This window comes from Triturus cristatus, chromosome 6 (assembly GCF_964204655.1).
Source record: "Triturus cristatus chromosome 6, aTriCri1.1, whole genome shotgun sequence".
Lineage (NCBI taxonomy): Eukaryota > Metazoa > Chordata > Amphibia > Caudata > Salamandridae > Triturus > Triturus cristatus.
In genome coordinates, this window is record NC_140589.1 from 775,801,515 (window position 1) to 775,827,702 (window position 26,188).

A 26,188-nucleotide genomic window follows, 5' to 3' on the forward strand; every position below is an offset into this window, starting at 1 on the left:
CCTTCTTTGCTCCTGGGGGACAGTACACCCCTTCCCGCTGGCAAAACTCCCTGAGTTGGGCCACAGTGTACGTTTCTAGATTTTCTAGTACAAACTCCATCTTGCCCACTCAGGTTAGAGGACAGGTTTTTGTGCAGTAACTATGCAGGGGGGTACCTTTAATAATACCTCCTCCCACCACCAGAGTAAATTTGGAAAAAACAAAAACCCACGATTAGGAAGGCCGCTTTTGAGAAAACTCCCGGTGTAGGCCTATGGACTACCCACAGTTATTGTTGAGTATGCGTAGGCACAGCTCTATCCCACCACTGAACACCAATTTATGTTGGAAAACCACTCCCACACTAGAAGGGGTGGTGGTGGTCTTCCGGACACACTGTGGTAGCTTGGCTCGAGTGGTCAGGAATCAGGCTCCGTGCTAAGCATACAACATACCCAAACAATAACCATGCGCGCATCCGTTCCAAAAACGACTCTACACCGTAAAAATTATGAAAATATCTTTCTTTATCTTTTTCTCTTAGTTGCTGATTGGGAAAATAAATAAGTCAATCACAATATACAAATCTTAAATAGTGCCGGTCAAATAAATACTGTCTGAAGATTCAATAAATAGGGATGATCATAAATACAAGGGACATAAATATAAGTGCAGGTAATACAGGCAATTAAATATTCTGAGGCAATAAATACTGTACCAACAAATATTGTGCACCAACAAGTCCTGTGGACCAATAAATATAGTGAAGCAATAAATAGGTTAAACACAATAAATACAGTGCCCCCAATAAATAATTAAAAGTATACAGCAACACTCATGTAATCAGATCACTTTTCAATTCCTAAGGGCTGATTTGGCCCAGGCACAGCTTGTAGGGTTGTGGAAGGCTTGAGGGGGTCTACTCCCTGGCTGGGTCAAGGCTGAGGCCTAAACTGAGGTAGATAAAAGGGGGGAAATACCAGAGACCTGGCTCTCTCTCTCCACACAACCTCTCTAGATTAGTCCCAGTTCACCCCTGGCACAGTCAGGTTGGTTCCAGCACCTCCCTAGCCCCTTAGAGCAGTCTCTCAGGTCTCCACAGGGCCTTAGGCGCCCTCTACTCCACTTACTGCCCTTTTTCTGATGCTCCGACGCCGCTGGAGTCGGGTCGATGCCGTGAGGCGGTTCCAGCTCGATGTCGGCGGCCTCGGCACAATGTCAGTTCTTTGACGACGCCGGCGGCGGCTCCGGTCTCGACGTCAGCGGCCTCGGTTCGATCTCGACCTCCGATTCGACGGCGTCGGGCAGTCTCTACTCGATGTCGACTTCGGGCGGCTCCGGTCCGATGGCGCTCTCGGCTTCGATGACGTCGGCCGGCCTGGCCTGGATGTCGACTTCCGGCGACTCCGGGGTGCGATCCTCACCCCCGACCTCCGGTGCTCCTCCTCACAGGTTCCGGGCGACTCCGGAGTGCGATCCTCACTCCCGACCTCCGGTACACTTCACCTCGGTCTCCGACGACTCCGGAGGGCGGACTTCACTCCTCCGATGACGCCGCTCACTCGACCTCGGTTAACTTCCTCCTCGACCTTTGGTATTCCTCACGACCTCCGTCGGCGCCCTCTCACGACCTCAGGCGGCTCCGGGTACGACGTCTGCTTCTTCAGTCAGCGCCGCTTCTCCACCTCGGGCTCCAGGTCTCAGGCTACTCGACGCCGGACTCCAGGGAAACCAGTTTCCAGGTCAGGATCTTGCTGCTTTCTGCTTCTAAGGCCTGTTCCTGCTGTCCAGGTCCTTAGGATGAGTTTTTCTGGCTTCTTCCCACACAGGGCTACAGGCTGGGATCCATCAGTAGGGACTAGTATCAAGGGTGGGTTTATGGACCCCACTCCAGGCACAAGTTTCCACCCCTGCTGCTTCACTCCTTCCTCCTTCACTGTTGTGCTGCTCTCTCTTCACCAGTCAGGTGCCAACTGCCAGCTCCAACTGCCAACTCTCTGTCTTAGCTTCCCAACATTCTAAAACGCCTCCAACTGTCACAGGGTTCTGGAATGTTCTGGAAGGTGCTGGTAGGTTCCAGTGGATGCTGGTGATGTCACAGGTGGCCACCATTTTGTGCTTCAGGCCCTCAGACAGAAGTTTCAGGGGTAGCTAAAATGGCTCCCTGAATCTGCAGCAACACGAAAAAGTCTGGTGGTTCCCAAAAAGGAAAAATTCAAACAGGGTTTGAGGCAAAAGTGGGACAAAATAAATAATGATGAGGAGGGACCACCCAAAGGGCTGTCAGGTCTAACACACACTCTCCCTCACCACAGGATATCTCAGAATCAGGTGAGACTCTGAAGGGTCTGAACCAGGTGATATGAGTATGTGCTGATGCTGATCTCTTGACATTTAACATACACATACAGGTATCAGCAAAGGCCCTCTCATTCCATTTTCTCTTATAGGTAATCTGCATTAACCTCACATAGAATCTTCGAGGCTCCAGTTGCAACAGATAAAGCAGCAGCAGGCCTCAAATGAGCTCTATTTTGTGGAGGCCAACTTTTGTCTTGTGCAAGCCCTAACTTCCTTGCTAGGCTTAAAGTTGATAGGCCTAAAATATTTCCTATGTGCTGAATTGTGGATGCCAGTGCATGACGTCTTCCTGAAAGCAGTATGTACAATCTTCAAAGGATTTGCCAAGTGAGTGTTTCTAAGAATTTTCAAGATTGAGATGTAGCTCCATTATTTACATGCACCCCATGCTGCTTTTCATGATAGGAAGATTTCCCGGACAGATGGCACTCATCAATTCAAATATCAAGGAGGTCCTTTGCTCTTCTCAGCACCACGTTAAGTGCATTTGTCTCAATGGATATCTATGATTCACATAAGTTTGCCAGTAGGAGGATCTTGTTCTACATGAGACTCATATGCTCGTTTGGAAACATGATCACTAGTTTTCTCTGTACACCAAAAGTGTCCATTCAAGTGAGTTAAAGCACTTAAATATCATTCAGTGCAGCGATTGCTAAAAATTCACATTTTGAAACTAAGCAATTGTACCCTAACTGTATTGCAGTTCTACTTATGCAGCGCATTACACCCCTGATGAGACACCGAAGAACATGTGAGGTTAGGTGGCACAGAACTCATGGGGCATACATGTGTGGAAGAAATGTGGAAGAAATGTGTGTTTGCCATATGCCTGTCAGTATTGGTTTGAGTCTCGTATTTATCCTGTGGTTTTATCTAAGCTGTAGTGGAGCAAAAGTGAATAAATAGTTATTTATGTCATTGTGTGTACCATCCTTAAGGTAAATGGTTCCAGTTTAGTGCCAGTAACTTCCTCTGTACTGTATTGTCTACCGCTTCTTATAAAGGGCAGTGGTCACATTTAGTTGTTAGAGCATTATTGTATGAAGAGGAAAGTCATCAGTGCCTTCTTAAAAGAAACTTTTGCTGCTTAAAAGGAGAAAAAGTCCCACTGGTGTTTTTTTGTCTGTATAGAGGGACAGTGAGTGAAATGCCAATCGAGACCAGAATATTCTCTTCTGTGAATATCTCTTAAAATGTACTTGGATGTAATTTGGATCTTTGCTGTTAATGGCCCCTTGAGTAAAGAAGTTTGTCTTGAATATTGAGCACATGTGGAGGGAAACAGGTCTTTTTGCAGGTTCCCCTCACATTTTTCCCCATATGGACTATTACCTGCAGGTTTTTCAACTCTGAGAGTGTACTGAGGCCCACTAACCAAACCCTAGTGCCAATGTTCTGACCCATTAAAAAAGGGTTATCAAATTGGATGTCCCCAATTGGCAAATACTGTCTTACTTATAAGTCCCTAGTTTATGGTACCCAGGGTATTAAGGGCGTGTTAGGCAGAATGTCTAGACTGCAGCACTATTTGTGCCACCTTGAGTGTGACAAACAGCAAAATGGTCACCAGTCTGCACTGGAGACTGAATGAGCAGAGAGTACACTGCTAGTTTGACTTTGTCATTACCATTATTGGCAAAGTGACCCTTTCCTTAATAATATATGTAAGTGTCCACTAAAAAAGACCTATCAAGCCATATGACAGGTAGCTGTATATTATTAAGTAAGACATATAGGTTTGTATATGTCTTAACAGCAAATCCTTAAGGTTGTTGTTTTGCTGAAGAATGTTAGTAGCCCCATTGGCTAACACAGGCCTACCGACAGAATTTTTGAATAGGCCTACCTAACTAGATTCTGGATGGTATCAAGTTAATTTTGGCAATAAATCCGAATTGATGTCAAAGTCAGATTAATGTGACCATTAAAGCTGAGCAACTTTTAGAAATTTGCCACTCTGTGCCACAGCTGGTTCAATGACTTTGCCCAAGCCCTGGCCAACAGACAGCTTTCTGCCTGCATGGGGAGATGTGTGAATGGCTTGGCTTGGGAACAAAGGCAGTTGAACCAGAGTGAGGTGTGACCTCACCTCCTAGCAAGGCAACCAAGGTGTTAGCTCAAAAGGTGAGCTTCAAAGGGGAAGCTGCCTCTGAAGGGCCGCCTGCAACAACACACCTGAGCAGGATGCCTTTTGTTCCTGCAGCCAATATTAAGGCAAGGAGAGAGAAGGAAAACGCATCCCCATACCAGTTTTCCGGTGGGCCTGTAGCCCTTAGGTAACCACACCTCTGGGACGTGCTACCAAGCTCATGGCAGTCATGAGAAGGGTCAGACATCTTGAGAGTGGCAAGAAAATTGCACTCTGGGATTGCCAGATGCCACACATCACAAGAACCTTGTCAACAAAGAGGAGGGGGCCTACTAGCCCGTTGGCTAGTAACCACGCTATCCCTTCTGGGCACTTTCCCAGAATAAAATGGGCATGCCTGGCACCCTGAACCTCAGTGCATTTTGGATTTGGAGAGAGGACCTAACGAGGACTGCCCTGCTACCTTTGAAGCGGCACGTAGAGAGGCTGTATCGTTGGAAAAACTGCAACTGCAACACTTTGGACTACTGAGTTTGGACTGTGCTTGTATCAGGTCAAAAGTTCATTTAGGGCCCCAGATCAAAGCAGTGACTCCAAGGGTCAGTTGGCGGGCCCACTAGAACAGCACCAGGGACATCAATGCTGAGGATGCCCAAACCGGCCAAGCAGTAGTCACTCCTTAAGAATCGCTGCTGGTCGCCACCAGACTTGCCAAGAGAGAAATCTGGGATAGCCAAAAGTTGAATCTGTGTACGCCAAACGTTGGGGTTCTATCACAAGTCAGATTCGTTGAACAAAAGGAACACTAGCCCTCACCAAGGATATTCACTGAAACCGCTGTGTCACGAGATTGATAGCCCAGCGGCAGCTGGCCATCTATTGTAGCAAAGAGGACATTGTGGGACCCCAAGTGCTGTAGTTAAAGTTTCCTGACCCCACCCGTGGACTGTGGGATCAACCGCACTTCAACCCCTTCAACCGCACAACACTAGGAGCATCTTTGAGCATCTTTTTTCCTGCATCCCCAGCATCAGGACCACTCCATTGCCATCTATGATGATCATATCCTAAAGGCTGGAACTGGAATGAAAGAGGCTCTGGTTGCCAGGGCTCCGCCCAAAGTACCCTTACTGAACACCAAGACTTCCGTCCTGTCAGATTTGGCTGCCCAAGCCGGCACCTGAGTCGCTGAACTAAATGTTTCAAATTTTTCAAAAGTTTGCAAAGTTTTTATGATTGCATTTAAAAGTATGCATTGCTTCAAATATCTGCATCTCTGAAACCCTCCTGTGGATTTTGATAATCAAGGACTCATAAAAATATGCTCTATTTTTATAATGTGTTTTTGTATCTCTTTCTTGTTGTGTGACCTTCTTATTCCGTTGTTTGGTGCCAATAAATGCTTTATACTAAGTTTCCTATTTACAAAATATTGTTTTTGTAATTTCCAAATACCTAATATGTAGAACTAGCTATTAGTGAACCGCAAAATTAGATATATGTAACAGTGGATTCCTCTTATAGTGATTTCTACAGATTTGCAGTAGCAAATAGGAAATCACAATTTTGGAAATCGCAAAATTACAATTTCAAAATAAGAAGTTGCAATTTAGGGAAAGTCACTTTTTGGATGCAGAATGATGATGTCAGACCAGGAAATTCAGAAATACAGGGTGTGGCCACAACCCAGAAGCCTAGGAATGTGCTGGAAGGATGGTGTGCGTTTGGCTCACTACTGGGAGGGTTTTTTTCAATTCCTGGAGAACACCATGTCCAAGGAAGATGGGGACAAGGAATCTGGCAGCAGGACGCACAAACTCTTATTTTCTGAAAAGGAGTTGGAGCTTCTAGCAGAAGAATGTGTGGCATACATGGACCATCTCTTTGGGAATGCACAATTTACTGTTCCGCAATCCCAGAATACCAAGATTTTGAACAGCATCCTGAAGAAGGTGAACTTTCTTGTTGTAACCCAGAGGACCATACCAGATATCAGAAAATGATGGTCTGACTTGAGATCCTGCACAAAAGAGAAGGTGGCCAGCATGATGACTGGGGGTCGTAGCACAGGTGATGGACCCTCCAAATGCCCCCATTTCACTGACATAGAATCACTGATTGAAGGGGGCACTGGAAGTATAGTGTGGTGAGAGCATCAGACTTTGGCAGCTCCAACCCTGCAGACACCAGCCAGGGTAAGTCAACTTCCCATTACCTACTTAACATAACATGATGTTTGTAATTCCCTAAGCAAAACATCACAGTAAACAAAACTCCATTTTGAATGTTTGTTGTACCTTGGCAATGCATCATAGGAGAGGTAGTACACCAAAGTGATATTCTGTACAGTGTACTGATGACTACATTACACATTTCTGTACATCAGAGACATGTCACAAACACATGAAGAACACTTACAACAATATTGTGAACAAACATTAACCATTTATTTACACTAACTAAATACATGCATTTCCACAGATCACACCCAGGACATGTCAGAAACAATTTAGGCTGAAGAAGCTACTGACACAAGTGTGGAAATGGAGTACGGGACTATAGCAACTCCTCTGCCTATTACACCACCTCCAAGTTCCAGGAGAGCAACTGTTGCACCACTACCAGACTTTATGGACAGTGATAAGGGACAATCCCAAAGCAGGGGCACAACTACATCTGAGGGTAGGAGACACAGACACCGTAGAGTCCAACCAGAAAATGTCCACAGTGACAATGTGTCAGATGACATGGCAGCCAGTTCTCCTGTGGAGAAGGAGCAATGTCTGCAAAGACAAGCACTGGCAGTACATTTCATGCTTTTGTGCCTTCACTGGTTCAACTAATCGATTGGCAGTAGCCACGACCGCTCTTGCATTACACAGAGCACTCCTGTCAGGATTTTGCATGTAGGCTAGTAGAAGTGACCACAGACCTTAAAAACATACAGACACACCACCTGTCTGTCTTCAACATTCTTCTGCCACCTGAGAGTGAAGATGGCTCTCGCTTCAGTGCCACATCTATGCAAATGGGAAGCTGTACCAGGCATACACACCAAAACACTTCTGGATCTGATATGTCACCTCTTCCACAGTTCAGTTTTGCTGAGAAGGTGTACAACCTGGGAGGCTGGATAAAGTGAAGCCAAATCAGACGCATGAGTCTACTTTGTATTGTTTGTTAAGACATACGTTGTTGCTTTGTTGAAACAATGTTACATCTGCAATGGATACTGATAATTCAGTAGAGATACATTATTGTCACACTCTAAAAAAAGGTGGTCTTTCAGTCATGCACCATTCATTCTCATCAGGTCTGATGTCTATTTCTTTGATGTTGTACTCATTCTTACTTCAGAAATAGTTGTTGGTGATCTCTGTGCATCGTGCAACTCCATCTGATGCACGTGTCCTATCCTGCTGTACCTGGAGTGGTGGTAAATCCTCATGGGAGTCAGATTCGGGCTCTATGGTGATGTCGTGCAGACCCTTCCTCATGGCTAAATTGTGTGGTATGGCACATGTGGCGATGATCTTACAACATGTCTCTGTTCTATAAAGTAGTGCTCTGCCAGTTTTGTGGAGGCAGCGGAACCTGGACTTCAGTATACCAAAGGTCCGTTTGATGATGGACTGTGTTGTCCTATGTGACCTGTTGTACTGCATTTCACTTTTGGTTCTTGTAGTCATGTAGGGTGTCAGTAACCAAGGACAAAATACCTATGCAATGTCTCCTTAAAGAACATGAGAAGGATAAACCAATAGGTCACATTACACAAACTGTTCTGGCCACTGTATATTGAATCAGCAATCCTCTTACCAAGTTAAAAGCCATTGTCAAATTCACCCTGATACAGTTCGTTATGTATTCCACTGTGGCGCAAAACAGTAAGGAGTCATGGGTTCTGCCTGCGATTCTAGCCACAATGTCTTATGTGATGCATTAGGCATCACACACTCTGGGTCCGATTCACAGAACTAACTTAAGAGAAAATCCTAAACTTACTACCATTTTGGTATTCACAGAAGGGACTTACTCATTTTGGTATTCACAGAAGGCACTTACTCATTTCGGTATTCACAGAAGTTAGGAGTCCTAACTTTAGGACTCCTAAATGCCTTCTGTGAATACCGAAAGTCTTAAAGCTAGGATTTTTCACGGTTTAGGACTCCTAAAGTTAGGAGTCCTAACTTTACTACTCCTAAACTGAGAAAAATCCTAGCTTTAAGATATTCGATATTCACAGGAGGCATTTAGGAGTCCTAAAGTTAGGACTCCTAACTTCTGTGAATACCGAAATAAGTAAGTGCCTTCTGTGAATACCAAAATGGTAGTAAGTTTAGGATTTTGTCTTACGTTAGTTCTGTGAATCGGGCCCATTCTGTACATTTAGTAAGTGTGTGCTTTTCCTACTACTGTAGATACATTCATTACTTTAGGGGGGACATATGGCAATATGTGTGCTATCAACACAGCCAGTCACATTGGGGAATTTTGCTACCCAGTAAAACATAAATTTAGTCTGTTGCAAAGATTGAGCGGTATTTGGAAATTATATGTATTGGTTTAGTTTGTTAACTGAAGTCCAGGAACTCGTGAAAGACCCTGCAAAGGCACTTTGTGTCACCCACTGCCACTTCTGTGACCCCCTGGTAACTGCCGGAACCTAGGTGTAAACAACACAATACCTGCACATGTGTTGGGACTGCATTGCTTCTGGGTGTTGGGGTCTGAAGCTGTAACTCATCAATTAAATTTAGGATTACCTCACTATTGAGTCTGTATTTCAAATATATCTCCTCCTCTGTCTGTTCAAATAGGATGACCCTCATCCTAAATAACCTCCTTTCTCCTCCTCCTTCTCTGCCTACCATCCAACATAAAAAAAATAGGGGGAGGCAAAGGTTAAGGTCATGTTCACCCTCCTTACTGAATGTAGTTACACAAAATCCGGCATTACGAAATTAGAAACCTAACCTATGGGGGAAAGTATTCCACAGCAATTTTATGAGAACCCTCTTTCCAGAAAGAAAAATTATTTTCTGGAATCCCTCACCCACCAGGATTGCCCCTTGGTGGCATGCTTCATCATTGGGGTCATCTCAATCCACTACGGATTGAGATGTGCTGCAATTTGCGAGCTACGTAAGAGCACTTAAGTTGTGAAATTATGTGTGGTGCGGTAAAGTGAAGTGGAAAGAATTTTACTTAAAAATACCTAGCTAGTTAGCTATTGTTTTATTCTTGCTCCTAGTCTGTATACTTAACATCAGGGGTCAATACCAGGGAAAACCTAACTATAATGAGTGTGGTTTGCCTAGTATAGGGTCAACTAGTTTTGAGCTGTCCCTTAACAACCTCTTCTTCAGTTTTGCCTCTTAAACTTAAGTTTTGGTCTTAAGTTAAACTTAAGACAAACTTGAGTTTAACTGAGACAAAATCCTAGTCGTAAAGTTAGGATTTTGTGTCAGTTAAACCTAAGTTTTTTTAAAGTTTAATTTAAGACCAAAATTTAAGATTAACTGAAACAAAAATCCTAATTTTAAAACTCCTAATTGCCTTCTGTGAATACAGAAAGTCATCAAGTTAGGATTTTGTCTCAGATTACTTGTGTGAATCGGGCCCCTAATGACTACATTTACAATGATTGTACTATTGTCCAGTAAAGGGTGTCATTTTGGAGTCTTCGTCTGTAACAACTTGTGGTGTTTGCTGAAATGTCCACAATTTCTAAATGCAGTTTGCACTTTGCTAGTTACTGACTGCAGTTTCTACATGCAACTGATCTCAGTTTAATAGCTTGTCATATGATTTGTGGACCTGCCACATAAGTGGTGTTTGTGCTCTGGACGCCGTAGAAACATTCAATCATAGATGGACATAATTCATATCTGGGTCTTCTCTGTGTAACATTCAAGAAGGGCAGTTGGAATTTTTGAAGCTCATGATATAGTAACAAGATTTGTTTCATTTTAGGATCTGAGAGGTGCTGTACTGAAGATTTGCAGTTTCGTAGGAAAGGAACTGGATGACCAAACAGTGGACGCCATAGTGGAACGCGCAAAGTTTAAAAACATGAAAAAAGATGTGACGGCAAATTACGAAAACCTTGGGCAGAACGAAACGTCCAAAACAATGACGTTTCTGCGTAAAGGTAATGAACAAAATAAACAGCAACTAATTTTAATTGCTGGTATTTATTAGTTTGTTTGAAGAACCACTTGGAATCTTACACAAGGATGTGAAAAAACGTCTGTTCTCGTCTTGTTTTTCTCTTTATCGGTTTATAGAGTATATTGCTATGTAGCTGTGAGTTATCTTTATCTGTTTAATTGGATAGGATAAAGATAGCATTAACAAAAGCATCATATTTATTAACTGGGATTCTTATTAGCTTTCCAAAAAAGTATAGAAAATACATAAAATCTATGATGTATTCTATTATATGTTTAATTTGAGTAGAAATTTTGCCTTTCTGTGTGGCCTCCCCAGGCTTTGTTTATGTTTGTTGGACAAGATTTGCTGTCATTTAGACTCTTTGCACAGTGAGACTGCTATTTAGTTTCACCGTGCATGTACTCTGACCCTAAAGCTATTAGGTAAAATTAGCTGTAGCCAATCAGCTTATTTAGATTATGGGTGGGTGGAGCTCATGGCATTTTACTCTGCGGAATTCCGCAGAGTGACCTAAAAACTCTGTGAGTTTCTGCGGAGTTCTGCAGGCTGCGGGATTCTGGTCCCTTGCGTTGCTTGCACTGATTTTTAGATCCGAGAGCTTAAAGCACAAAAGGCACAGTGGGGCGTGCCAGAAGGAACTGCTTCTTTCTGCCACTCAAGAAGATTTTCTAGTGGCAGCTTCTGCGACACGAGCGCTAACTTTCTCAACGTGAGCAGTACCAACCTGCTGCGACAACCCCAGATTAGAAATCTCACCGGGAGGAGGTCTAGCATCCGTTTTTCCTCGCTCACGCTCACACACTAAACGTTGGTTAGCCACTCACGAGAAAGAAACCACCACACAGCAGTTGGCAGTGTTTTTGCCAGAGGGTGGAGTGGACAAAGGGGCACATATTTCCGGAGCTTTCTCAAGGATTTTAATAGACCAGATCAGGAAGCTGCATTAGCATTGGCATGTGGTTTGAAGGAAAGAGCAGTGTCCAGCAAAATCCACAGGTTCCTGATAGTTGTGCAAGGGGAGGGGGCAAGCCCTAGGTCAGAGGGCCAGAGATGCAGTGCGACAAGCGAGGAGGACAACCCAAAAATCTGAATCTCAGTTTTGTTGGAATTTAGTTTAAGACAGCTGTTGTGTATCCAATGAGCAATGTACACAAGAGAGCCCTGAAATCCCCCAATTACAGTGTCTTTGAGTTTATGTAAGGATAGGATTAGTTGAGTATCGTCTGCACAAGAGACGATGTTCATACCCCAACTACGTGTTGATAACATCATGATAAACAGCATGCTGTAGCTGCACCACCTCAGCCTGGCAAAAAGTGTTTGGTATTTCAGTTTTTTGATTTGAGGGAAAAGTCTCAGCAAAGATTCTCATGTGTACATTATTTTAAAAGGCATTCACAAAGGTCAGTTTAGGCACTGTCAGCTCCCACTGCTGAACAACTGAGCCCTTCATGTGCTTTAACATTTTTCAACCTGGATACACTGTGCCTGCTTAGGTACTCACTGCTGAACAAGACAAAAGGCCTGCTTGTCTTAACAAATCAGATTTTTGCTGCTTATGTAAGCAGATAATTTTTCCTCTGAGACAAGTTTCCATTTTCCTCCTAAAAAAGACAAAGGGCCAGATTTAGATGTTAGCAGATGGGTTATTCAGTCACAACGGTGACTGATATCTCGTCTGTGCAAATATGAATCCTACTACATCCTACATCCTATGGAATTTATATTTAAGAGGATGGGATATCCGTCATGATTGGGATGGCGTAACCCATCCACCGACATATAAATGAGGCCCTTGGTAACTAAAAAGATAAAAGTTACATATGGATTGATAACAGTGATACATCACTGGGCTTTATAAGAATAACTACATTTCTCACACACAATCACATATTCATATCTAGTGCACTAGTAACTTGTTATTCCTTTCTCCGGAGAAATTCCACATCCTCAACCACTATATGTTCATTTTTTCTTAATTAAATTATAACATGCAATGAACTCTGCTTCCATAATAGGTTATACAGTAACACATTCATCTTTGCGAACACTCACCACAGTGTTCACACTAGAAATAGCAGTTCCACCACTCAAACACCTCATAGGATTATAGTATATGTACAGTGAAGTTCATAAAAACACTGGGGCTTGTATGAACACATTCCACAATCTTTCTTTTCTAGTTTGAGAAATACTGTGTCCTTTACGTACAAGTACATGGGTTGAGGCACTTCATTTTTTAACACAATCTGGAATCCTTGTTAATATCTCTCTACATTCTGTCTAAGACCTCCCAAACAGCTTTTCACTCTGTAAACATGGTGCAGAAAACGTTTACCGACATTAGTAGACTTACTGACACTTCACAGCAAAGTTTATAAAATATATTATTAAATACCTGAACTTTAAGTTCTTTCTAAAATGCAGATGAAGACACCAGTCTCTTGTAGCTCCACATAAATTCACTTCTGCTGAGCACAACTGAAACAGACTTCCTTCTCCTTTAAAGCACCAAGAAAAAACGGAGTTATCTCTGGTTCTGCACCCAATCACTTCTCAGCATTTATTCAACCATGTAATAACAATGGCAACTATTGGTTGAGCCTCTGCCTTTTTTTAAATTTCTCCGTATACAATCTTGCGGGGTCGTAAAACACCTCTTTGCAGGCTCAGTAATTTTTCACATGGGTCTCATGAGTGTCTTACTGGATCACACCAGCCTCATGCAGCAAGCCCACCTCCTGAAGCTTGCTCGAAGAAGGTCTCACCTTCTTGGGAGCCTCTCATGGGATTGTAACATACTTGTAGGGAAAAGTAATATGTCGTAGCGACTAGTCTCTTCCTTGAGACCCCTTTCTTGGATAAAGGGTGTGCATACTAGGGTGTGAGATAGGACTGCCCTCTCCTTTCAAACCTCTTACTCAAATGACAGTATGCACAGTATGGTATAGGAAGGGACAGGCCTCCCCACTGGTACCTCTCTCTTGGATGACGGGTGTGCACAGTAGGGTGTGTGGAGGGACTGTCTTCTCCAATGAGACTTCTCTGTCAGATCACAGATATGCTTAGTACATTGTGTGGTGGGACTGACCTCTCTGCTGAGGCCTCTCTCTTTAATGATAGGTGTACATATTAGAGTGTGGGTAGGTACTAGGCTCTCCTGTCAGACCTCTTTCTCAATTGGCGGATGTGTATAGTAAGTCAGGGAGGTCAAAGTATTCCACTTAGCTGACTGAGTTTGTTGAGTTTTGCCCACTCCACGCTAGATGCGAAGCACAGAGCTCTCCAATACTCCGCAATGTGGAGTGGAGTTTTTTCTCTTGTGCCGCTCGTCCACATTAAGTGGGCGAGCGTGCATGAGAAAAATAATGCACTAGACCTCCTCCTAGTCAGATTTCTCAACGTGGGCTGTCCCTTCATGTCGCAACAGGTCCCGGCAGGTCGCGGCAGGTCACTACCACTTGCATTGAGAAATCTGCTGCTTGAGTTGAGGAAACTAGTAGAGAAAGAAGCAGAGCCCTCTGGAGCAACACATGGTGCAGTTCATGCTGATCAGAACAAAAAAACCTCATGTCACTAAAAATCAGTGCAAGCAGCACAACATTCAAAACTCCTCCACGTAGCACAATTGTGTTTTTTGGGCACTTCGTGGAGTTTCGCCTAGCAGAACTCCGCAAACTCCACCCAGGCCTAGTAGTAAGGTGCGGGAAGGGACTACCCTCTCCTTTCAGACCTCTCTCTCAGATGACAGGAGTGCATAGTAGGGTGTTTGGAGGTACTGCCCACCAGGGGCACCCCAAAGTATTTGAATCATTGGGGAATGTGGGGCAAGCCCCATGGCCCCCTAAGCCACACCCCCTCCCCTGCCTCATTGTACTGATTTTAAAGTTCAATGGTATATTAATTTGTTCATATTTATTGCGTTTTTTCGGCTGTTCTATTTTGCAAAGTGGAGATTATGAGCTTCATATATGGGTGGAAGTGCAGCTGGCTGAGCTGTGGTGGATCTCCTGTTCTACCAAACCCCAAATAAGCTCCTTTGTCTTTCGTAAAGAAGGTGATTTTTAGGTTCATGTAATTACACTTGCACCATTTATACAAACAAATTGAGGCCTCTTCTCAAAGGTATTTTAGGTCGCAAATTCATTCTTAAGGGCAAACATTTCTCCATTTCTACCTTTGATGAACGAACAAATGGATTATAGGCAGAGATAAACGGATTTATAGTATGTAGAATCTACAACCTCTAAAGTCTAAAACCTAACTCAATGGGTGGGAAGTGGGTGTTCCAAAAAGTGTTTTGTCTTGGAAGTTTGAGACCGCTAACAAACATGTATTAGTGGGCATTACCAAACTGTGATCTGACTGCTGTGGCACCATAAAAATTATAAAGATGTACTCCCCTTCCCCGATTAGAAGGGGAGTGGATAATTTCTAAATCTGCTTAGGGTGTAGGGGGAAGTTGTTCTTCATGTTGAAAATGTTTTGCTCAAGAAGAAAAAATATGCATTTTCACAGAGAACTCCATTCCCCCTGTACGGACATTTTCTCGATGTAGATATCTGCAGATTAGGTACTAGAACTGGGTGGACATATCACTTAGCATTCCCAATGAATGTACCTGCATACCTAGGCCTAGTGTAGCTTTCTAGGTGTACTAAAGGGAATGTCTATGAACAATTAAAAGTACTACTGCATTTTTGTTAATAGGTCCCATTTTATTCAAAACATAGGGGCCTGATTAAGATTTTGGCAAGACGGGGTACTCCCTCACAAACGTGATGAATATCCCGTCCACCATATTACAAGTCCATTATATCCTATGGCACTTGAAATAGAGCAGATGGAATATCAGGTTTGTGATGGAGTAAACCATTCACCAAATTTGTAATTAGGCCCATAATCTCTACATACAAAAAGGGCGTTGGATAAATCACATTAAGCCAATAGCTTGAGGGACTATTTTACGATTGAAGAATACATTTAAAAGTTAAGTGCTGAATTCCTAATACTGTGCAAACAATAATTTGAGACATTCTCGCAGCTGCAAGCTAGAATGAATCTTGCCTATAGGAGAGCACATTATGATAAGAACAAAACATTTTAGGTATATTGTATGGGATCCTCTGATAGAGAATGCAATCCTACTGGAGGCAAAACGTTCTAATCTACTTGTATGATTGAGCCTTTTGTTGTGGAATGTTACCTATGTCAAGCTTTACATCACTGCTTACTGAAACTTGAGGATTTCAGAAGTATCAAGCTTCAAATCTTGACAGTTAGTACTGGATTGCTGTGTGGTGACTGGTGGTTTTCACTGTTGCTCACTTTATTGGAATACAACCACTCATCTTCTGTCAAGTGCTAATGTGTGTGATTTGGGAACTCAACCCTTGAAATGAGGAGTGCCTGAAAGCTTCAGGCATAAGACCACCAGTTATAGAACAAACCCATGATGATTACAATGTCCATCATGTTCAACTTATCCTATCTTCAAAGAAAAGCAACTTTGAGTTCCTGTCCAAGTTTTCAGTTTCCCGTGTAGGTTTCTTGTAGCCTTGGCTCTTTCTGTCCCAATGGCGTACATTTCTAGCCCTTTTTGTGATAGAGCCAAATGTGTGCTGGATTTTTTTCCTCAGTCGGCTGCTCTGCTGCAAGAGCTACTCCAAACTGAAACAAGGTAAGAACATTTGGAGGCCATGGTGGAAGGTTGCAGAGGAATTTACACAAGCCCAACCGTACTTCGAAACAAGATTTCAACCTTGGTTGCCGTCTTTATGGAAGGGGTTGTATTTTAGAATACTAGACCCATCGGTTGCAGAAAGCACACATTTGGGTGGACGTGGCAGTCATTTTTACAGGTTGGGATCAGTTTGGTAGATTCTTAAATTAACATGACTATTATACTAGAAGTTACTCCATGATTGCAATGCATTGGAACAATTTGCTTACCGTAGCCTACATGTGGTGATAGAAATGAGCATGGATTTGAGGTGAGATTTGTCAGTGACCTTTCATCAGCTGCTTGTCACTGGTTATAGGCACAAAACTGTCACTGTTTGATCCATTTATATTACGCTGTTTAAGGATTTAGAAACAATGTCTGTCAGTAGTGATAGGCATACCTCTCTCACCTATTGTTTCAAGGTATGTTGGTCAACATTTTATGAATAGAGACTGTCAACGGTGATACTTTAAGGGAACAGTGGTTCTGCCACCTGTTTGCTTAAACGAAGCATAGGATATTCCAATCAATTCTAGCTCTCTTTTTAAGATGAGACCAACATTCAATGTTAACTTAATTCTAAACCAAAGAAAAGATTCATATATTCTATTTTCACAATATGATTTTATAGTAAAGTATTTGAAGATTGTGTAATCAATTTAAACACATGTATGTGCATACACACACACACAGATAAACCATATATAATAACAATTAAATTAGTGATGTGAAGTGAACACAAAAAGTTACATATATATTTACATATCACAACACATTATATACATGACACATAACCATATTTTGCAAAAACACAATAGACACAATGTGCAGTTCTTTTAAAGAAAATATCGACCCAGTGCGTGTTTTCTCCTACTATTTTAGAAATTATTCTGGGTGATCATGTACACTTGATATTAAAGCGTCAACGTTTCGACCCCTGGGTTTAATGGCGATATTCTACTCGTCTGTATGGGGTCTACTTCAGGACTATATAATAGATCTGTGTGTGGCCTTAAATGGTTCCACCCTAATATATAATCAGCACTGCAGCTCGTGCTCAAAGCGAGGACGGGAGACCTGATGGTGACGTATGCCTTCAGGTCACTCGGTAAGAATTAATCTTGGTTAAGGCTTTCCTCTGGCGTGTAGCGCATGAGGTCCCATGGATACATTTCCTTAAACTTCAATTAGTTGCCTGTTGGGGCCAGGCGCCTCCAAAACCAACTTGGACGATAGTATCATGGGCAGATTAATTACCTGTAGATACTTCTTGAGCTTTATAACCTGCAAAATGAAAAATCGGGAAGGCAAACCACTGCTGTTACTTTTATTCAATATAAAATACTTAAGCCATAAGCCTATCAAAGTCTGTCAACAGTGATAAGTACACCAGTATTAACATTCATTCTGGCCTTGTCAGAAGTGGAAACTCAACCTCAATCATTTTGATTCTAGAAGGTTATTGGGTGGAGTTGTAATGTATTGACTCTTTGACATATATTTGCTGGTCAGTAGTAATAGAGGCTCTGAGTTTTAAGTTGGGTGTCAATTGGTGGACATTGCAGTTTTCTTAATTGTCACCAACTCTGAATATGGCTATTGCTAACATCTCAACCTCCCAGTTCCTTTCATAGAAGGGAGATCCTTTATTAGCATGGAAATTATGGAAGCAGTTTGATATCTATCTTCTTGCTATAGAATGGGAAAATATTTCAGCTGTTGGAAAACAAGCTGTATTCCTTCATAATTTGGGTGTAAAGGGTACAAATGTTTACAAGAGACTTGATCAAAGAACCAGTAGGCAAAGGAGATGGAGAATCTAATGATTTATATGAGATGTGAGCTTCAATTCTTGAACGACATTTTGGTTCTCAAAGTAATATTGTTTTAGAAAGGCATCAGTTTTTATATGAGGGTGCAATGAAAAACGTGGAAAATTGCAAACTATGGAGCTCATTAAGATGGTGGAGAGACTGCCACCGGCAGCCGTGCTGTGGTGGGCCCTCCGCCATCTGGCAGCAATTTTCCCACCGCCAGATTAAGATGGCAGAGGGAATCCGCAGGCCAGAGTGGCGGACGCAAAGACCGTCCGCCACTGCTCCGCAAGGCAGTCCTTTCCTGTTCGCCTTGCGGAACTAAACTATGGGCCTACATTGCGGCGGTGCCTTGCCGGCACCACCGTAGGGATTACAATATCCCTTTCCACCTGTCTTTTCACGGCGGACACGGATTCGGGGGGCCCATAGCGGGTATCCCTTGTGTGTGAGTGGGAGGGTGTATGTGCACTGGGGGGGTACCCATGGTACCCCCTGCATTTCCCTGCACTGTGTGGCAGTCACCGCATGGTGCCTGCCATGTAGTGCAGGGAAATGCACAGCATGGCATTTTCAAACAACAACAACCAACTTGCCAATACTGATCATTCTCTACTGGCATTTTGGCATTGCGTAAGGTGCCAGCAGCACTGTCCACAATGTTAGAGGCCCTGGATGCACCCGCCAGTATGGCTGGTGCATCCTAATTGCAGTGGTGGGACCGCCACATGTGTGGTGAGCGGTCCCAAACACCGCAAGGAAGGGTGGGCTAACTCAGGTCCGCCAGCCATCGCAATGAGCCCCTATGTTGCTTGTCTGAAAACATTGGCAAATATCTGTGACTTCGAAGCTTTAATGATTCCAAGATAAGGAATCAACTTGTAAGATGCACAGGAAAAACTACTGGTTAAAAATCCAGATCTCAAGGAAGCAATTAGCATTATGGAAGGGATAGAAAATACCACCGCATGGGTACAAGAGATGAGAGAGAGCAAGAGTAAAGATGTTCAAGGAACAAATGTTTCTATATCCGAAGAGAAATTTAATGATGCATGAAATGGGTGTGTTTAACGTGTGATGGGTGATGGGAAAGCCAAGAACAAGAATAATAAATAATGGTTTTGGTGGGATAACAAGGGTCATTTTTCTAACAGTCATGGATGTTTTGCGAGGTTGGCTACATGTCAGAAATGTGTGAAGAAAAGCCATTGTGCTATAGTCTGCAGAGGCACGAACGTTCAAGGTGTGGCTATAGTTGAGACGGGAAGAGAAGTTATTCTGAGTATCAATAGTGACTGTAGTGTGAAAAAAGATCCTCTTGTAATGCCTAATGTGAAATTTTGATTGGTTCTAAAGTGATGGTAAAGTATTGAGTGCATTGACTGATTGGGGTTCACCATACACTATGGTCAGGGACAGAAATTGGAAAAATATTTTTGGTTCTAAAAACATTGGCTCGTTATCATCTGGTATCAACCCAGTGTTGTACGTTGGTGTCAAGATTGATGTACTTAGATATGCAGTGTTGAAGATTCCAGGACAGAGGAACTGTGGGAAATATTTATGTGGCTAAAAGAGGGAACAATTTGCTGGGGTGGCATCAATAGGGTGACATGGGTATCACGCTTAATCCTAATAACCCAGTAAAAAGTACTTTTGCTTAATGTACAAACAACATAATAACAGTGGAGCCTTCTCACTGCCAGCACCTAACCCAATGTTTCTCCCAATATTTTTTATCAATTTCTTTCTTTTCTTTTGGGTGTATGTGCACACCGAAAAGCACCCACCGTCACAATGCTTGTTCCTGCAGAAACTCAGACAATTCAAACAAAAGCACGGGTGCACCATACTATATCAACCAGGTCAATTATAACAACTATATAGTCCAAATCCGGTCAATAAGAGGGAGATAGTTCCTGGATATCATTTTGACGCGTTTCGTCCTGATACAGGACTTCTTCAGGGCGATAGATGCAGAGTTAAAGAGCCTCCATAGATAATGAAGGGTATATAGAAGAGGATGTTCTTAAGGTCATAAAACCATCCAGAGATATCTAAAATCCAAGTTCAGAAAGTCAGAGTCGATGATAATAATATCCTTCAAATTAGGGCAAGACAACCACGATCGTAATTCAATAGTCACGATCGGCGAGGGAAAAAAAAATAGCAAGACTTCCTCCGGTCTTTTGCTTAATGATTCTTCTGACAACTCAGATATCTATGATAATTTCCCTGAGGTGCTTAAGAGCACTTTAGGTACATTGAAAGGGTTTCAGCATAATATTATACCGAAGAAAAATGCTGTTCCATCTGTACACAAAGTGAGGAAAGTTCATAACAAGATGTTAGGACCTCAGAAGGAATTATCACAAAAACTGCTGGAAGCAGGTATAGTTGAAGAAATTTTAATCATCTGACTATCTTGCCACTGTGGTTTTTGCATCCAAGGATTGGTGTTAAAAAAATCGGGATGTGTCTGGACTTGGCAGTTCCGAACAAATATATTTGAGTCGACAGACAACCGTTACCCAACATATCCAAGTCCTTGGCAACCTTAGGTAAAGTCAAAATATTCAGAGTGCTGGACTTGCCTTAAGCCTATCATCAGATTCCTCCTTTGGGTGTGATGAAGCGGGTAGTACAACATTTTGTATACCCTCCCTAATTTGCATGCCTGTACTAAATAGAATAATCTATTAATTATAATATTAATGTGTTTGTATGAGGTTTAATCAACCTTACTAATGATCAAAATACACGTGGGATTAGCATTTTGCATGGCTAAATAATTATCCTTATTAACCTATGTACGCATACTAACAATAGAAAATAGAATATTGCATGGTATATGTTGCCTTGTGATGTTTTCGTAAAAGTCGCACCAGATGACATCAATGGGTGAATATGAATGCTTTAAATGTTGCTATATGCTAGATAAATCACAAGCACATAGGGGAAATAGTGAGGGTTTAACATTTTATTAATTATTTCTATGTATTAATTACTCTTTTGTGTTTGTTTCGCTTAAGTTGTCCTTTGGGCCTACAGCCCAAGATGGCCGCCAAACTAACTCGACACGATGGCCGCCATTCCACGAGGTTTCAGGCGAAGTATGCATGTGCTACAGCATGTAACAGTTGCCGCGACATGACCCCACTCTTGTTGTACCCAAGCAAGGTTGCGATGAGAGGCCTGCCAAGTATCTTGGCAAAGGACTTTTCCAAAAACCGGAACCATCAAGAAAAATGACCTAACCTCTTGAACTGTGTGAAACCTCACCGGACGATCCTAACCGACCAATGAATGAAGCCCAAATTTTGTAAAATTTATCTTCTAGACCTTACTTTCATTATTAAATGACGGTAGAATAGAGATGGCTGCGGTCTTCCTTATAATTTCTTTGCTGACGGAGACGACAGTGACGCTGTGTTCCTGAATCTTTGACAGACTGAATTGCTGCCCATTTCTTTGATAAACTGAGGACTTCCGAAAATCTATAGGCACTGATAGATGCTTGCACGGCTCTGGTCTTTGACCACACATGGGACTGTAGCGTGCTGCATGAAGAACTTTCGAATTCTGACTGATTGATGACCCAATTTGATGACTTAGAGGACGACTAATAGCCAGATTAGGTAAATATGGTGTGCTGTGATTTGCGTATTGATTAATAAATTCACTAGATGGAACTAAATTCTTGCATTTATTAGACAAACAAAATATTGATTAACAAGGAAATGTGTTTTGGTCGTTTATTAAGAGAGGATAAATCAGGATCTTGAGTGTGTTTAGCCGGACTAAATCACCTTACCGATCCAACTAAATGATCCATTGATCACGTGGGAGGAGTAGCTGGATGTTCAGGACTGAGATCTGTTGGTGTATGGATATGGGAAATTAATGTATAAATGTGTAAATACATTTATCTCTATAGGTTATAAGGTATTCCTCTCATGTCAGCGCTTGGAACATTCATCTCTCCTGTAAGTGCAGGCCAGTGAGAAGTGAAGTGTGAATGTTGGTGTTATGGGCCCCACCACTGATTATAGGAGTGAATGTGTTAATGTGATATTTGGCCTGTGATGAAGGGAGGATATTTGGTACGGGGTTTTGTCTTGGTTCCCGTTATTCAGTGATGAAGATGTTATCATATATCCCTACAGTTTTGTTTTTTCAAGATGATATTCTGGTGTCAGGTGCTGACAAGAATGTACGTGATGAGATTTTGTGGATTGTATTAAACATAATGTGTAGTTTTTTTCTCACTCTTGGTAAGGAGAAATTCAGATTCAAAGTGTGTTTGGTTTCATATTTGGGACACACAACTTTTTCTGAGTGGATCAACCCCAAGTTGTATTTAGCCAAATGTATAATTGAGACACCGTCACCCAGTAATACAGACCAAGTACATTCTTTCTTGGGTCTAGCAGAATTTTGTCCAACATTTATTCCAGGTTTTACTAATTTATCTTTACCTTTAAAATCATTGTTTAAAGAAGGAGTCAAAATTTGACTGAAATTTAGAATGTTTCAAGGCATTTGATGCGATTAAAGGGCGCATTGCTGGTTTAGCTACCTTGGGTCGATTTAATACATGAAAGAAAACATTTTCATCCAATGATCCTAGTCTTTCTGGTTTGGGTGCAGTAATATACCAGGTAGTTGATGGCGAGGAAAAGGTAATAGCTTTTGCTTCTTGTTCTGCCAGAGATGCTGAAGAGAGATATACTGTAATTGAAAGGAAAGCATTAGCAGTCTCTTGGGCTGTTCAGCATTTTAAGTTATTTTTGTGGGGTATTCCTTTCATAGTATGGACAGACCATCATCCCCTTGTGCAGCCTGTTAGCAGTAAAGAGAGCAACATGTTGACCCTGAGGATTAGGAGATGGTCTGAAGGTTTAGATTATTGCAATTTCTGGTTTGAGTATGCTATGAGAGCAAGCCATAAGGCTTTTCTTTGTTTATCCAGGCTACTTCTTCGTGGTGTTCTTGAAAGGGATGAACACTTCCTAATTGGTTTGGTAAAAGAAAATGCTCTATTTCCTGAGGAATGGGACAGGCATTATAGTGCAGTTGAATCTTACAGAGTGGTGCCTGAATATGTTATTAAGGGATAGCCTGATGTCAAGGAGTTGTCCACTTGTCCAGTGTCTTAAGGGTTATGGCAATGTACTTGTGAAAGGTAAGTAATGCAGAGGTTTGAAGGTGATATCCCCAATTGGTTCATATGAGAAAGTGATCAATTTGACAAATAAAGAACATTTGGGAAGGAGTTTAATAAAGACAAGATTGAGACAATGGTATTGGTGGCCTGGTGTAGACAGTCAAGTAAAAGTAGTGGTTCAAGATTGTTGGCCATGTGCAAGTAATGATAAGAATAACATTGACACTCTCACCTCCTACTACCTGTGGATGTGCCAAAAGAATCCTGGATAAAGTTAGGTCCGGACTTTGTAGGTCCATCGGATCTCTTGCCTCAAATTGAGGGTTCTGACCTCTAGTTAGTTGATTAAACCTCTAAGTGGGTGGTCGCCAAATGTGGTAGTATGCTTAACACCAGAACTGTTTTAGATTTTTTAAAGAGTTTGCTAGGGAAGTTGAACAAAGGTACTCAATTACTGATAACGGTGATCAGTTTGTGTCACAGGAGATGCAAGAATTTTTATAAGGTCTTTCAATTGTTTAGGTAAAGATGGCTCAATATTCACTGCAAGCTAGTGTTTAGCTGAGAGGATAAACAAAATAGTTAAGAGTTGTGTTCAAAGGCAATTGATAATAAGCTTTTTTTAACTGAGGTTCTGTGAGAGACTTGGTGGGTGCATATAGTGACACTGAATAGCATCTCTTTCGAGTCTCCTGTAGTTACTCTTATAGGTAGAATGCCTAATTCCAAGCTTAATCTGGCATGTTTAAACTTGGTAAAGAAGTACTAAAATATAAAATCTCCCTGAAGAGAAGATTGCTGCAAGCCGTAAGGATTATCAATTGAAATACAAAGCTAGGTAGTATGCCAACCATTCCACCAACTTAATTGGAAAGTAGGTGATAGAGTTAAAGTTAGGAAACCTGGACATATGAGGAAATGTCTAACCAGAGTCAAAAACGGTGTGGTAATTTTGGGCTTGGGTGACATATGGTGCATATCCAGGATAACCAAAATAAATGCTACTGTTAGTAATTATTTGAACTAGACTAAAGGCATTCCTTCAGACTTGGAGGATACACCTTATATTTCTCCAGCTTCTTCTTGTTATATTCCTGACGGAAAGTTTGGAAGGGCTTTGAGAAGCTAATTTTGGCTGCGTTGTGAAAGTTGTTATATTTAACGTTGGAATAGTATGTTCTACAATATGTCTGTACTATCATATTCAAAACTATGTTTAGCATCCTGATGTTAACATTTATATAGAGTTAGGTAATAGTAGAATGTATTTTGGGCTAGTTCTACCCATAATTATTATGGTGTAGTTTCATTCTTTTCCTAAATTGGGCTGATATTCTTTTTTTAATTAAATATTTTCTATTGAAAATTCACAGGTCCCACCCCAACCACAAACCCCTTCCCCCATTACACAGAGAAATAAGTCTCTTTTAGTAATAGACATCAATATTGTAATTAAGATACAGCATTAAAATATTTTCACCTAAACTTGAAGGATCCCACAAGGGGTACCATTTTATACTATCAAAAGACAGAAGAAACAGACTGTGACACCACCCTCTAAACATCCCTAATTAAGTGATTTTATACATAAAGAAATCCCGGCACTCTAGAGTCACGTATTATTCTTATTGGTTATTAACCAAAGAAACAAGGAACACAGTAGTGATAATGAAAAACTGGCTGCGGAACAGATTGGGTCCTCACAGAAATATATGACAAAGAGACGGCTGTCATCCATTTGGATCAAGATTTAGAAAACACAAGTCGCCTTTCTACGAATCAACATCTAGAACCAAATGTACTAGGGAGTTCTGATTTATGTTCATGATTATGACTTTCCTTTCTGTAAAACTTATGAATTAAATTACTCTTTGTCATATATTTCTGTGAGGACCCAATCTGTTCCGCAGCCAGTTTTTCATTATCACTACTGTGTTCCTTGTTTCTTTGGTTAATAACCAATAAGAATAATACGTGACTCTAGAGTGCCGGGATTTCTTTATGTATAAAATCTGTTAATTACGGGGATTGCTTTGCATGATCCGTATATTTCAGCACTTAGGTAGTAGGGTGCTTCCCTATCCCGAGTGGCACCACTTACTCAACTTGTTACCGATCTTACTGTTTTTCTGACAACTATTACTATACACCCAATTTGATTCCAATAATTGCTATGATGTGCACCCTCAGATGCATTACTACCCCATTCTTTTGTTGATCCCTAATTAAGTCTATCACTTTAAGATCCACAACCCTCTCACAGCTACCCACATGACATATCCTTTACCTATTTATTGCTGTTCCATTTTCCATTTTTGGAGAGGATCTCATATTTTTCCCCTCTTTTCCTAGATTTGTTTCTCCGTACGAGCACATAAAGATGTTTCTAAGTTATAAATTACAAAAAGTCTTGCCACCCACTGCTGAATGGAAGGTGGGGAAGGATCCACCCAAGCAGATGCAGTATAAAGGAGTAGTACTGCCATTGCCACAAACATAAACAACTGCACGGCACCAGGGACCTCCTCCCTGTGAACTCCCAGCAAAACTAACTGAGGGGCAAGATTTATCTTATTTTTCATATTATTTTCACAGAACTTACTCATTTCCTCTTTATTCCCTCTAGCTTCTGGCAGCTCCCAAACATATGAATTAAATCAGCACACACCCATTGGCATCTTGGACATCTTGTACCTGTTTCACCTCCCCATTTAACAATCTTCCCATGTGTATAATATAAATCATGGATTGTTTTATAGTGCTGAGCAGCCAGTTTAGCAGACAGCAATATAGAGTGGCCCAGTTCCAGTGCCTTAAATGACCCAAGCCCCTCCGGCCATTTCAAGGATTGTTTCCCCACATCATCCTTAAC

The 26,188-nt window shown here is 41.8% G+C and overlaps 1 protein-coding gene across 1 annotated transcript in view; it reads left to right on the plus strand.

Annotated features, from left to right (window-relative positions):
- LOC146817855 (amine sulfotransferase-like) overlaps positions 1–26,188 on the plus strand; it is a 320,350-nt gene that overhangs the window by 274,726 nt on the left and 19,436 nt on the right. The window contains exon 6 of the mRNA XM_085611338.1: positions 10,410–10,587. Within this exon, the coding sequence (XP_085467464.1) occupies positions 10,410–10,587 (178 nt within the window). The remainder of the gene's footprint in view (positions 1–10,409; positions 10,588–26,188) is intronic.